The 14831-nt window shown below is 52.9% G+C and overlaps 1 protein-coding gene across 1 annotated transcript; it reads right to left on the bottom strand.

The window, feature by feature from the left end:
* Positions 1 to 11441: 11441 nt before the first annotated feature.
* Positions 11442 to 12691, bottom strand: LOC121161288 (cortistatin-like). The gene is made up of 2 exons (XM_040987596.1): positions 12572 to 12691; positions 11442 to 11675 (listed from the first exon to the last, which is right to left on the bottom strand). Exons 1-2 carry the CDS (start codon positions 12689 to 12691, stop codon positions 11487 to 11489), a joined length of 309 nt encoding a protein of 102 aa, XP_040843530.1. The 3' UTR covers positions 11442 to 11486.
* Between the last annotated feature and the right edge of the window lie 2140 nt (positions 12692 to 14831).

Below are 14831 nucleotides of genomic sequence, written 5' to 3'. Positions count from 1 at the left end.
AGCAAGGCGGCCATCATCTCAGGACGACTCGCTGAAACAAACAAAGGGAGAGTTCTAATACTTTACGAAAACAGTGCAAGTGGTGGGAAAGCCGGTGCGCAGGGCAGCACCACGAGGGCAGAGTCGCCCACAACAGTTCCAAGCAAAGGGTAGATAAGTAGCTCTCCTGTGGGAAGGAAGGAATCAGGCAACATTCCAAGGGACGACAAAACATCAGGCTCCGGGCTCAGGTCTTTGCAGACCCCAGGCCCAGGTACAGCCCTGCATGGACACAGCGTCCCCTGCTTTCCTTGGAATGTCTGCCACGCATCCACATTAGTTCTAAAGACAAAGCTGCACAAATTCTAGAACTGCAAAAGTTAAAATACAAAGAACAATAGAAGAGTGCCATGCACTTTGGATTGTGGCTTCAAACTCCCTTCTCAAGTTAATGAATTTGTTTAAAGACACACATGAGATGCGCAGGCCATGGGGACACAGGAAAAGTCTGATTCGCCATTTCTAATATCATTCAGCATCGTAAAATGACCCATTACCGCTGTGAGACAGTTTTCTAATATGTTCCATCAGCAGGGGGCAGGAGGGCCATCAAAGCAGTTTCCTTGCAGCGTGTCTCCGAGCCTCTCCCCTCTCCGGGCGCACAGCCGAGCTTGTCCCTGCTCTGTGTTCACTCATTCTGCTGGCTTCATGACGCGCAGTGCCGTCTGCTCGCAGGGAAAAGGTGACTTGCCACCAAAGTGTCCGACTTCATAATCATGCTAGGAGAACAGGAGGCTGTTCCACAGGCTACTTCAGCAGTGACCTCACCACCAGTGCGGCCTGACATGGTGGAGGAGTGTGGACCCCAAGCAGGTGCTGATGCACTCAGTCCACGCTCTTGACCCGTGCCTTCAGCCATGGGTTCCCCCGTGGTAGCCTCGCCATTTCCCTTTTATTGTTTATTTTATAATACCTCTTCTATTATCCTGAAACAAAGGCCTTGGATAATAATCTGCATACACTCACAACTTTCAAAAACACTGATAAAATGCCCCAAGGCAAAATTCCAGAAGTGAAAGCAAAATGGTTTCCAATAGAGTGACTTAGAAATCAGAGCCTGGACACGCCCACCGCTTCGGTGGCTTCCGTAACCTGCAGTCAGCTCTGATTCTTCCAATAAAAATAAATAATCTTAAAGAGTTTCTCATTTATTGGAAAGTCAGATGTACATAGAAGAGGACAGTCAGCGGGGAAGATCTTCCGTCTGATGGTTCATTCCCCACGTGAGCACAACGGCCAATGCTATGCAGATCCGAAGCCAGGATTCAGGAATTTCTTCCGGGTATCCCACATGGGTGCAGGGTCCCAAGGCTTTGGACCGTCCTCGACCGCTTTCCCAGGTCACAAGCAGGGAGCTGGATGGGAAGTAGGAGCCGCCGGGACCAGAACCAGTGCCCATATGGGATCCTGGCGCATCCAAGGCAAGGACTTTAGCTGCTAGGCCACAGCGCCAGGCCCCGTTTTTTAATTTTTAAGAACAATTTTGTAATTGTTTATTTGAACGAAACAGATCATCCATCCACTGCCCAAGTATGCACAGCGGCCAGGGCTGGCCCAGGCCGGAGCCAGGAGCCAGGAGCTGCGTCTGGGGCTGCACGGGTGCGGGGCCCAAGCACCTGCAGCACCCTGTGCTGCTTTCCCAGGCGCGTGTGCAGAGAACTGGAGTCTGGAGTTTCGCTGGGCTCCAGCATGTGACGCGGATGTCAAGTGGCGTGTGGCGCGTGCCAGTGCCCAGTCCGCTGTTAAACTGTTGCATCTAATAAGTTATAGATTCAAGCTTTTCATGCTTATCTATGTATAGGAAACAAGGAAGCGTATAAGGTTTATTTATTTTTCATTGGGAAGTCAGATATACAGAGAGGAGGAGAGACAGATCTTGCATCTGCTGATTCATTCCCCAAGTGGCTGTAACCACCAGAATTGAGTTGATCTGAAGCCAGGAGCCAGGAGCTTCTTCTGGGTCTCCCACGTGGGTGTAGGGTCCCAAGGTTTAGGCCATCCTCCACTGCTTTCCCAGGCCACAGGCAGGGAGCTTGGTGGAAAGTGGAGCAGCCAGGATACAAACCGGCGCCCATATGGGATCCTGGCACGTACAAGGCGAGGACTTTAGCCACCAGGCTACCGTGTGGGGCTCCGCATATAAAATTTGACATATCCACATCCTATGCCTTTGGTTTCATAGAGACAGCCTAGCATGGGTGTGGAACACTGTACTGTAAGTGAAGTACTGAACAAGGTAACACATGTGTGTTTGACTTTCAAGCCAGCTGCACTTCTCGTAAATGCAGGGTATGTTAAAACCACCTGAAAGTCCTTGGTGTGTGTGACTGGGTCTCGGGCCAGATGATCATGGACAGGATTCCACCCCCGTGACCGCCCAGCATGAGACGCACAAGTCAGGCAGGATATCGGACGGGGTTTCAGTCACTGAGATGACTGCAAGCATCCCTCGCCAGTCCCCAGAGTGCCCCCCAGGGCAGGAGCTAGCAGCGCCCAGCAGGGACATTTGCTGGGCCCTGCTGAACCCCCTAACGTTTCATGCTGTGGCAGGCTCGGGCTCTGTGAGGGCCCTGTGTCTTCACAGAGGTGACTAGAAGGCCAGCACTCGCTCGGCTCTCTGGATCTGACCCCTGTCCCCTCCCTGCGCCCACGCGCTTCGCGGCTGTGTGTGGGCGTCTCAGGTGTGGCCGGGCAAAGGTGTGTGCGGCAGTCACAGAGTGAGTCCCTGTGGACTAGGAATCAACCCAGCGAGCTGCGGCTCACGCAGGGTGAGATGCCTTCCGTAAAGGCTCCACCAGTTGCTATTTCTTTTTCTAAGATTTATGTATTTGTTTGAAGACAGAATTAAGAGATCTTTCACCTGCTGTTTCACTCCCCAAGTGGCCACAGTGGTCAGGGCTGGATTAGGACAAAGCCGGGGGCCTAAAATTTCATGCAGGTCTCCCATGTGGGTGGTGGGGGTCCGTGTACTCTGGGCGTCTTCTGCCCCCTTTCCAGGAAGATGGGTTGGAAATGGAGCAGCCAGGCCTCAGCCAGTGCGTCTGTGGTACGCTGGCATCACAGCCAGGCCTCCGCCAGTGCGTCTGTGGTACGCTGGCATCACAGCCAGGCCTCCGCCAGTGCGTCTGTGGTACGCTGGCATCACAGCCAGGCCTCCACCAGTGCGTCTGTGGTACGCTGGCATCACAGCCAGGCCTCAGCCAGTGCGTCTGTGGTACGCTGGCATCACAGGCAGTGCACCCTAACTTGATAAAACATGCCAGCCCCTCATCAATTATTTTACACCTGCATCTTGCCATTGCAGAATTTAAAATATTTTTATTTCTGTCAGATATACAGTACAGCTTATATTTGATTGACTAGTCTGAGTGTTGGTATTTTTTCTTAAATAACAAATTTTTTTTTTTTAATGTTTTCCATATTGTTAGCTTCATATTCAAAGGGGGGTATTTAAGGGAAAAGCCCACCCAATTTCCCACCCTCCCCAGGTCCCGGATATAGGGCATGCTCTGAGGTTCTTGCTCAAGTGGTCTTGATATTGCCACAGTTATGAATCACTGTCAATCTTGCCACTCCAAGCACTATGAGATCTTTGAAAAATCCACTGATTGACATAGTCCATCATAGCTGAGATGGTTGGTTGACCTGTTCTGTCTTCTCTCTTTTCTTCGTTAGGGTTCTGAGTCCAGCATTTAGATTAGGAAGATCTCCAAAGAAACTTCTTGTATGTGCTAACAAGTACAGGGCCTGGCACCGTCCATCGCTCCAATCAGCTGGTGGTTGCAATTCCTGGGTTGGTTCTGTTTTCACTCCCGACTTCCACTGGAACCAATGGGTGTTGCAGTCCAGCCTGGTTCTGCCCAGCACATACTTGGCCCTCACATAAACCAGCAGGAGCTGTAGTCTAGGTTGGGGCGACCCACAATAACCCCAACCAGGCCCACCCCCTACCTTGGTTTGCCAGTAAGTGTAGCAGTAATCCAGTCTGTCCCACACCCCATTCCACCCCAGCTGCTGTTTAGTTTTATGTCCTCCCGTGGAAGTGGTAACCCAAGAGGGATGAGCCCACTATTTCCCTCCCAGGCCTCTCCCACTCCCAGATTCCAGTTGATGCTGCCCAAACCAACCTCGCCCACTTTAATTTTGTTTGCACCAGTAGGAATAATCCGCCCAGCCTGGCCTTTCCCTGATCTAGTCCACATGAGGCGCACAGGTGTGGTAGCTCTGCCTAGTCTGGTCTGCCCCCATCCCAGCCCATGCTCTCCTGTGGAAGTAGCTGTCCTGCAAAGGAACCCTCCCTTATTCCCCTGCCGGCTCTGCCCACTTCCTTTCTTGTTCTCAGGCTGGTAGGGCGCTGCGGTCCCTTCCGGTACAGGCCACCTCACCTCAGCATTCCATAATGTGCACTAGTCTTTGTTGCGACCGAACCTGGGTCGACCCACACTGGTGCCTGGATTTGCCAGTGGATGATGTGGACAGATTCAGCCTGGTCTTGCCCCCACATCTGCCAATTGTATGCCAGTGAGTAGTTTTCCATGGCCTTTTCTGGGCTGTTTCCTATCATGTTTCTTGCGTTTACCTGCTGGGTCTGTGTCCTGCCAGAGGAGTTGCCCAGGCTCCTCCATCAGAACCTCTCCCAATGCCAGGTTTCACGCTTACCAGTGGGTCCATGAGCCAATCCTACTCAGTCCACCTCCTGTCATAGCAGGAACAGTGGCTTTTCCTGACTGGCCTTCCACCCAATCTGGTTCTTGCTGTTGGATGTTCCAGCCCAGCCATGGTTTGTCCATACCCACGTATGGCTCACACATGGCTCAGTAGGGGTTTGAGATCCCACATCTGCCCTGGTCAAAAATTATTTTTGATTTGAGAGGTAAAACCAAGGGACCCAACATGACGACTTAATAGCTAGATCCACATGGGTGCCCGTTCCTGTCCCGGCTGCTCCACTTTCCATCCAGCTCCCTATTTGTGGTCTGGGAAAACAGCAGGGGATGGCTCCTGTACTGTGTGGGAGACGCAGAAGAAGCTCCTGGCTCCTAGCTTTGGGTTGGCTGTTGTAGGCATTTGGGGAGTCAGCCAGCAGATGGAACATCTTCCTTTCCGACTCTCCTTTCTCAGTAAATCTGATCTGCCTTTCCAATAAAAGTAAATAAACCTAAAATATTAACAGGATGCTTCAGATGACACCCCTGAGGAAATCTACATTAAAATAAAAAAGGGGAGACCAATAGACCGTGGTCTTCCACTCTCGGTTCACTCCCCACAGCTGGAGCTGGCCAGGCCTGAGCTGGGAACTCAGTCTAGAACTTGTATGTGGGTGGCAGGGACCCAAGAACTTGAGCCATCGCTTCCCAGGTTTCTTCTCAACTTGTAGGGGCAAAGATGAGGATAGAGGGTCTTTCTTTTTTAAAAAAAAAACAATTTCCAACGGATTTATTTATTCTTATCTGAAAGGCAGATTTACAGAGCAAAAGAGAGAGAGAGAGAGAGAGAGAGAAAGAGTGTGTCCATCTGCTAGTTCACTTCAAAGGGCCACAATGGCCAGAGCTGACTGACTTGAAACCAAGCTAGGAACTTCTTCCGGGTCTCTCATGTGAGTGCAGGGGCCCGAGGACTTGAGTCATCCTCCGTTACACTTCCAGGTCATAAGCAGGGAGCCAGATTGGAAGTGGAGCAGCTGGGACTCGAACCAGCACTGCGAGCAGACGATCAGCCTGTTGAGCCACCAGGGGACCCCTTTGGGTGCGGAGGCCATGGTATGGAGAGATGAGACGTGTAGCTGTACAGACCAGCCCAGATGTGCGGACTGAGCGATGTCGCACAGCCCCTGCCTTCTGTGTTCGCTACGCCAGCATGCCTCCTAGGCGCACGGTATATGGGTAAGGAGAGGAGGACAAGCAGGCATGCCTGTTCTGCTAGCAGAGAAAAAAAAGAAGTCAGAGACAGCAGCCAGGACTAATGAACTCTCCATTAGCTGTGTTCCATCCTTTCAACTTGAGTCAAATGTCGGTCCCCATTAGGCAATTGGCTTTGAAGGGAGCTATGCTAATTGCCACTTACCAACCTTTCATTTCTGAGTAAAAGCAAAAGGAAGAAACTAATGGATTTTTCATTTTCCAGGGAGAAAGGAATAAAATAATAGTAATCTTTAAAAGAACAACAACAAAAAAACCCTACTGCATTAATTATAAGGCTTATTAATGTGCCTTTCCTAACCAAATTGTTTAGCTGTTTAATTTCCCAATTATCTTTTTTTTTTTTCCTTTGCCCTTAAATGTTTCTCTCCGTGTTATTTGAAGAGTTTTGTGTTGAATTATTTTGGACATAACTTCCAACTACTGCGTTTTGAGCTCTCTTAAGTCGGTAACGTGACGCCCCAGCCCATGGTTCCGCATGCATTCCCCATCAGGGCAGCCGGCACTTGCATGTCCTTAAACACTGATCATGGCTTCGTGCTGGGAACAGTTAAGGACCTTAGAAAAGACCTTGCCCAAGCCGACATCCACTGCCTAAGCTTCCGCACACTCCATCCGGCTCCCTGCTGATGTGCCTGGGAAAGCAGCAGAAGATGGCCCAAGTATCGGAGGCCCTGTCACCCAGGTGGCAGACTCAGAAGAAGCTCCTAAATTCTTGCCTTTGTTCTGGTCCAGCCTTGACCATGGTGACCATTTGGGAAGTGAACCAGCAGACAGAAGGCCTCTTTTTCTTTCCTTCTTTCTCTGTGTAACTCTGCCTTTCAAATAAACAAAAGTAAATCTTAAAACGTGTCATCAAAAGTATACTTTTTAGGGCCCGGCGCGGTGGCCTAGCAGCTAAATCTTTACCTTGCACGCACCGGCATCCCATATGGGCACCTGTGTCCTGGCTGCTCCACTTCCCATCCAGCTCCCTGCTTGTGGCCTGGGAGAGCAGTGAAGGATGGCCCAAAGCTTTGGGACCCTGCACCTACATGGGAGACCTGGAAGAGACTCCTGGCTCCTGGCTTCGGATCGGCTCAGCTCAGGCCATTGTGCTCACTTGGGGAGTGAATCATCGGACGGAAGATCCTCCTATCTCTCCTCCTCTCTGTATATCTATGTGACTTTGCAATGAAAGTGAATAAACTTTAAAAAGTAGACTTTTTCCTCCAGCCTGTAATTGTGGCACTAAGACCCACCCATGCATTTTTAAGCAGTGGACTGCATAATCAAGATTTCGCGTGGACCGGGTGACCCAAGGCCTCTGTGAGTGCTGGAAGGTTACAGACAGCCCCTGGACACCCTGTGCCTTCCTTGCCGGCCTGCACACAGCCTTTTTCCTTCTCGCTCACCTCTGGGTGCTTTCCCTCTGGTTTGTTTAGGAGAGATGGGACCGCAGTCGCTAAGCCGTGGGCCTTGCTCTACAGGTGCTGCCTGTGAGCAAGCACCCACCCAGCTCACTGGGCGACGTCTCCTAGCCAGGGCTGGTTTGCTGTCAGCCTGGGAGCACAGGAACCCAGAAGGGCCATCCAGCTGGTGCCAGATGCGGGTACGACAGGGTGCCAAGCATGTAACTACGGAGAGGAGGAAGCTGAGATTGCCCGCACCCCGGGGCCCCAGGACCTTGACTGCCACCTGATGGTCCCGAGCCCCAAGGGGTCCAGAGTTAATGGCTCATCCTGAGCCCAGTGATTTAGTCTACTATGCAGTGGCTACCAGAAGGAAGGTGGGGCAACATGCAACAGACTCCTGCCAGACATCAGCTACCACCTAGTTAAAGGGTAGGTGGGAGTGACCTCAAGAAAACTGAAAAATAATAAGCATACTCTTCTTCCCAGAAAAATAAAAAACTTTTTATTGACTGACTCACTGATTGATTTTTGACAGATTTCCCATCTGCTGGTTCACTCCTCACAGGTCCACCACATCTGGGCCGTGCTGGGAGTCAGGACCCCAAATCTGAGTCTCCCATGCTGCCCCATAGCGGGGTGCATGACCAGGAATCCGGAATGGGGAGTGGGCTCGAGGCATAAACCCGGGCCCACGGATGTGCGATGCGGGCCTCCCACACAGCGTCCTCGGGCATCGTCCACTAGAGTACTGACCCAGTTTCGGGTCTCCTGACGCTGCTGTGCTCCACAACGACACCCCATTAAGCCTCTTGCATCCCGCTGGACTTTGCTCAGCTGTAATTATGAATATGAGTCCAGCTCTGCAGACGGTAGAACGGAGCAGTCAGCAGTCAGCCCCAGCGAGGCGGCCTCCGTGGCGGCCAGAGGAAAGCAGGATGTTAACGGTGCCCTCCGCCGGCCAGCCCTTGCTGGCTTCCCCCAGAGACGGCCTGGCCCTGGGAAAGTGAGGCTGAAGTTACGGACCGCTGGGCTGGGGAGTTTGGAAGCTGCTAAGCAGCTATGGGTACGGGCGCCAATGTGGGTGCTGTCGCAGAACTGACACTCGATGAAGGTTCTGGAGTTGAGTGGCATGCTTACTCTGAATTCATCTGAGCAGACCACAGTCCTGGACCACGTGGGGTCCCCCTGCTGTGTCACATCACAGGAAATGGCATGACCCCTGGAAATGATGAGGGCACGAGAGAAGCACCGTGAACATGACACATGTCACCCCTATCCACCTGGCCCTGGACAAACCAACTCCCGAGGTCTTGGAGGTCCTCATACTGGGAGCTGAGGTGCAGGAGGCACTTGGCGTAGCAGTTAGAGTGCCACTTTGGGTGTCTACATGCCATGTGCCTGAGTTTGGGCTCCAACTCCACTCTTCATCCCTGCTTTCTGCTGGCGCACAGTCTGGAAGCAACAGATGGTGGCTCAAGCGCTTTGGTTCCTGTGACCTTCATGGGAGACCCGGATGGAGTTCCAGGCTGCTGGCTTCCACCTGATGCAGTCCCAACTGCAGGCGTTTGGGGAGTGGACCAGCAATGGGGTATCTGTCATTTCGCTGTCTACCTTTCCAATAAATAAAATGTTAAACACATTTTTCAAACACTGAAAGACAGAATCGCAGAGAGAGAAGGAGAGGCAGAGAGAGATCTTGCATCTGCTGGTTCATTCCCCAGAGGCCACAGTGACTGGAGCTGGGCTGATCTAGGGCAGGAGCCAGGAGCTTCTTCCGCTGCTGGCCTATCCTTGGCTGCTTTCCCAGACATTAGCAGCGGCTAGCTAGATCAGAAGTAGAGCAGCTGGTTCTAGAACCAGTGCCATTTGGTAACCAGTGCCATAAGGTAGACGCTTAGCCTGCTATGCCATGGTGCCAGCTCCATAAATGTGTTCATTTATTATAATTTTTACTTTAATATGATTACAAAATTGATTCGAATGGAGAGGGTGGGGGTGGGGGGCTAGATGAGACAAATGCCTCAGTTTTGCCTGTTGTGTCCGTGGGGGAAGGTTTGGGGGCAAGAAGGTACACGAGGGGGGTTGGCGGAGTGAGCCATTCCTTGCTGTCACACTAGCGCAGTGCCTGGGGGCCGAGACAGTCATTACAGGCCCCAATGTGGGGAGGGATGTTCTAAGGGTGTTACTTGAGTGGTCTTGATTGTTTTGAGAAAATGCTGTCTTTGTTACACTAGAGGTGAGGGATTCTTTCTAAAGCCTACTGGTTGTCCTTGTCTGCCTCCGAGCGCCCACAGACCTAAGCGTCTGTTATAGTCTGTTCTCTCCATCTTTCGATGAGGTGCTCAAAGTCTTCTGTTAACTTAGATGCATTCACTGTTTTGTCTTTCTCCATGCTTGTACAAGGGTAAACGGCTTCTCATGTGCGGCTGTGTGCTGCAGCCTAGCCCAACCTGACCCACCCCCAGCTCTCACATTCACCAGTGGGTCCCGCAGCTGAGCAGAGGTGTCCCCAAAGTTCCTTTATCAGGCCTTCTCTCAGCCTGAAACTCACAGGCAGATGCTGCAGCCTAGGAATCCTGACCAGAGACCCGCCACCAAACACAGCTCCTGTGAGTGCCAGCAGGTGCTGCAACCTTGCCTGCCCCGGCCAGGCCTGGCTCTTGTGTGGTGGGTGGGTGTTTTGGCCTGAGCCAAATTTCACCCTTCTGATCCACCCCATCTCAGCCCCCTTAATTACTTGTGGGTGCAGTGGCCCCATCTGCGGAAGCCCCCATAAACCATTCTATATATGTCAAACAAGCCTTCATGGTCCCCATTCTGACCTGTCCCCATCGCCCAGCAATGCTCACTGCCTGACATGCTTATGGCAGTGGTGACGGCAGTGGAGTGGCCTTGGCAGGCACTCCACCATGCCCCTCCCCGCCCAGTTATGCTTGTTTTGTTTTGTTGTTTTGATAGACTAAGTGATTACGCTGGGACCCTGCACCTGCATGGAAGACCTGCAAGAAGCTCCTGGCTCCTGGCTTCAGATTGCATCAGCTCAGTTGGGAAGTAAACCAGCAGATGGAAGATCTTTCTCTCTGTGTCTCCATCTCTCTGTAGATCTGCCTTTCCAATAAAAAATAAAAAAATGAAAAATAAAAAAAAAAACAAACCCTGGTACTTGGGGCTGGCAGTGTGGCACGGCACACCATCATCCTATAGGGGTACCAATTCGAAGTCTGGCTGCTCCACTTCCCATCCAGCTCCCTGCTAATGTGCCTGGGAAAACAGCAGAGGACGGCCCAGTGCCTGGGCTCCTGTACTCACTGTGGAGACCTGGAAGAAGCTCCTGGCTCCTGGCTATTGCTGCTGTGTAAGGAGTGATGTGGTAGGTGGAAGACCCTCTTCCTTTCTCTGTGTAACTCCTATTTTGAAATAAATAAATACATCTTAAAAAAAAAAAAAAAACCCTGGTGGGGCTGGCGGCATGAATGCAGCCTCCATCTGCGGGGTCAGTATCCCATTTGGGAGCTGGTTTTAGAGTGTAGTGTTCGAGTCCCAGTTCTGGATCCTGAGCCCAGCCGTGGCAGACCCTGGCAAGCACAGGGGCTTGAGGTCCCCATGGGACACCCGATCGGCCTCCTGGCTGCCAGCTTTGGTCCAGCCCGGCCCTGACCATCGTGAACGTTTGGGAAGTGAACCTGCGGATGAGAGCAGTCCTGTTCTCTCTCTCTCTAAAAAAAACCCTAGTTTTAGAATTGGCTAGATGGCTGAATGCTTTTTTACTGTTTAAAACCTGTTTTGTAACATTGAGAAAACCCATTTTCCCATACCCCATTTGGAAAAAAACCGGAAATAAGGCGCTGTTCTGAGCCCTCTTGACATAGGAGGCCTTCAACTATTCATAAGAGCAGGAAGGCAGAGAGGGAGGTAGCTGAGGGGCTCCACTCCCGCGTTATTCCCACAGGAATTGGAGCCAGAAATATCCCCCGTGGGCTCCAAACCACTCGAGAGCCTGTGGGCACCGGGTGTTCCTGGACTTGAGGCCACAACCGCGTGTCCACGGATGCGGGGGCCCAGAAGGAGGCGCCTGGAGGAGACTGCGATGCTGCTCACATTTTATTGTTTTCCACGCGTCCCCGCCGACCTAGCCCTACTTGCAGGAGGAGAAGGTCTTCCAGAAGAAAGTACGGCAGGGCGCAGGCCGGGGCGGCGGCACGGGAGGGCGTGTCCTCCGCTGGGACACGGCCCCCGCATCGGTCCCGCCCCGGGCCTGGGAGGTCCACTCGTACCACCGGGCGAGGAAGGTCTGGGGCCCGCTGGGCTGCGTTTCCATGCCTTCCTGCGCAGGAGAAGCAGAGGACAGAGAGAGAGAGACATCAGGAGCCCGCCCGGACAGAGCCCTGCCTTTTCTTTCTTAAGCCTGCATAGACCCGCCCTGCTGGATCCACGTGACCTGCAGGATGGGTCCCCAAGGGGGGAAAGGCAACAGCTGGCCATTTCCTTCAAGGGGAAACTCTGTGAGACCCGTGCTCGGGTGGGTTGGGTGGGGTCAGGAGATCCACCACTGTCCCTCTAGAACTGAGCTGGGCAGGTGCACCAGCCGCGCCCAGGACACCCATGGATGGAGGGGATGGCCCCATTGGCATCTGCCCTTCCAGGTGCCAGAGGAAATCTGCCCAGAACAACCTGCTGATGAATGACACGTCTCAGACTCATCCTGCAGTTTTGGAGAAAACTCCATTTTTAATGGTCAACTTTATGTACTCTTTCTTGGAACTTTTAAAAAATGGGGGGTGGGAGGAAGAAATAAATGATGTGAATTCTCATCATGAACACTGTTCCTCTGAGCCCGTGAGAGCCACACACCACACAGGTTATAAATTAAGACTCTGGCAGGCAGCATGGTGCGGCCAATGCTGGCGGCAGCTCCGTGGCTGCACCCCATCATAGCCAGGGAGGTCGTTTAGGGTCTCCCAGGCTGGCAGGTGCAGTAACCCTGTGGGGAGGTGGCCCATGACTACAGAGGCTTATGTCATTGAGTGGTCCCCACTGAGGCTACACGGCCATCACTTGTCAGTCAGGGACACCCCAGAACACAACTGAGTCCAGCCCACTAGTCTGTTCTGTTTGTGAACACACACACACACACACACACAGCCTCACGGATGCTGGGGAGTTTGCAGGGAAGACGACAGAGAGCAGGCCAGCCTCTGGCTGGGTCGGGGCTGTACTCACCCCACTCTCCTTGCCAGCGGTGCCACTCTCCTGAGCAAGGGTGGCTGTAGCCATGGCCGTGGCTGCCGCCCCCGAGAGCAGCAGCAGCAGCAGCAGCAGAGGCAAGTTTGCAGTCGGCATTCGGCAGGCAGGTGGACACTTCACTCCGGCTTAGTTGCGGCAGGTCCTTCACTGCGCGGGCGGCGAGGCGCTTCTGGATGTGGGTCTCCTGGGTATTTTAAGTTCGGGCGCCAGCTGCTGCTTGCGTCTCTGTGTCTCCCACCTGTGTCCTCTCCCCTCCCAGTTGTATAGTGACGCACGAGCCGGAGCAATCAGGGCCCCCAGAAGTGTGCCGGGATTGGATTTAGCCCCTTAATTGGCACCTCCTCGGGTCTGTTCCTGCCCTGCGAGTGAATCCGCTCTGATTGGGAACGCACGTGTGCTTGTCTCCCTTCCTCATCAGGCCCCATGCGTAAGCAGGAAGCCACAGGACAAAGCAGGCGATTTCACCAAGTACAGAATGAGTCCTGGACGAGGGGCTGCAAATGGGAGATCCTGCCGCGACAAGGAGGGAAGGAACCTGCCATGTACCCAGGAAGCAAGGGGTGCTGAGGGCTCCAGCATTCAGAGGGAGCATTCATGCAGTCACCTGTTGGCAAGGACGCTGGCCCAGCCCACTGTCCCCTGGCTTCTCGGGCTGTGAAGTGTCCCCGGGTCACCCTGAGTGCAGGCTCAGGATACAGCAGGTATGGGGGAGGCTGATCAGCTCCCAGACCACAGGCTCTGGTGCCCCCATGCTGCTGCTGACCGGCGTCTCGAGGGTCGCAGGGCAGTGATTTTTAATGTTCAGATAAAATAAATTCATGTATTGGACCAGCGTTGTGGCATGGTGCCCTGGGACGCTGACATCCCATTGGAGTGCCAGGTGAAGTCCTGGCTGCCATACTCGCTCTCAGCTCCCCGCTAATGCACCTGGCGAAGCAGCGAAGGATGGTCCAAGTGCCTGGGTTCCTGCGCTCTGTTGGAACCCCAGAAGAAGCTCCTGGCTTTGGCCTGGTCCAGCCCTGGCCGCTGCATCCATCTAGAGAATGAATCAGCAGGCGGAAGACTTCTACCTCTCCCTTTCTGTTTTGTAACTTTGCCTTTCAAATTAATATAATTAAAAAAAAGAAAGAAAAAGCAAGGGAACTTGTGTGTCACGTGCAGTGATCACATCGTGTGGAGTTTCCGGGTGTCCAGGTGTCCGGGGTGAGATGCCTTCCCGCAGAGGAAATGCTCTCCCTCCCAAGCCATCCTCGGCCAGCTCCCAGGATGCTCCTCTCCCCTCTGCCGGACATGTCCAACGTGGAGTCCTGCCCCAAGCCACCTCCTGGCCTTCTCTGCAGGGCCTGGCCCTATTCCCACAAACGCATGCCCCTTCCCCCAGGGGACAGGGCAGTAGGGTCTAAACTGTCCACCTTAACCCATTGAAGACAACCCCAACTGAGAAATAATTGGTCCAGAAGCCAATGTGGCTGATTTCAGTTCCCTCTAGCTCTAAGCCACCTGCTTCCCTCGCTGGCCGATCTCAGCCCTGCATGCCATCTCCTCGGGCTTTGCTCACATAATGTTCCAGGTGAGCTTGCCCTGGTCCTTTCTGTATCAAAATCAACTGTGAAGATTTTTTGGGGGCTAAGATAATTTCCACAGGGTCTGGTGCAGCAGCCTAGCGGGCTGCAATGCTTGTCTTGCATGCCTCAGGATCCTATATGGATGCCGGTTTGCATCCTGGCTGCTCTACTTCCCATCCAGTTCCCTGCTTGTGGCCTGGGAAAGCAGTCTAGGATGGTCCAAAGCCTTGGAACCCCGCACTCATGTTGGAGACCTGGAAGAGACTCCAGGCTCCTGGCTTTGGATTGGCTCAGCTCCAGCTGTTGCGGCTGTTTGGGAAGTGAATCAGCCGATGGAAGATCTTGCTCTCTGTCTCTCCTCCTTTCTGTATATTTGACTCTCCAATTAAAAAAAAAAAAAATAGCTCCCACAAATGCCATGAATATCACTTGAGGTCTTCTTACTCTCGAGCCATGCTGGGCGCTTCAGCCAGTTTCTTAAACCCGTAGTGCCAAGTACAGGCTTTATTAGATGGATGCGTACCCAGAAGGTGCCCAGAGTTTGCACATCACGAAGAACCCACACTGTGCACACCCTGACAGCTGGTACAGAATGCAAATGCCAGGCCCAAGCCACACGCAGCCCAAGTGAAAGGCAAGAGGACTTGTGGTGACAGGACTGAGCCTGTAGC

This window comes from Ochotona curzoniae, unplaced genomic scaffold, assembly GCF_017591425.1.
Source record: "Ochotona curzoniae isolate NIBS_2020 unplaced genomic scaffold, NIBS_Ocur_1.0 contig_4792, whole genome shotgun sequence".
Classification (NCBI taxonomy): Eukaryota; Metazoa; Chordata; class Mammalia; order Lagomorpha; family Ochotonidae; genus Ochotona; species Ochotona curzoniae.
This window is presented reverse-complemented; position numbering and strand designations above follow the sequence as displayed.

Coding starts and splice junctions, on each gene's coding strand:
- LOC121161288 (XM_040987596.1), bottom strand. CDS start 12,691: ATGCCGACTGCAAACTTGCCTCTGCTGCTGCTGCTGCTGCTGCTCTCG. Junction 11,676..12,571: donor CCGCTGGCAAGGAGAGTGGG/GTGAGTACAGCC, acceptor TCTCCTGCGCAG/GAAGGCATGGAAACGCAGCC.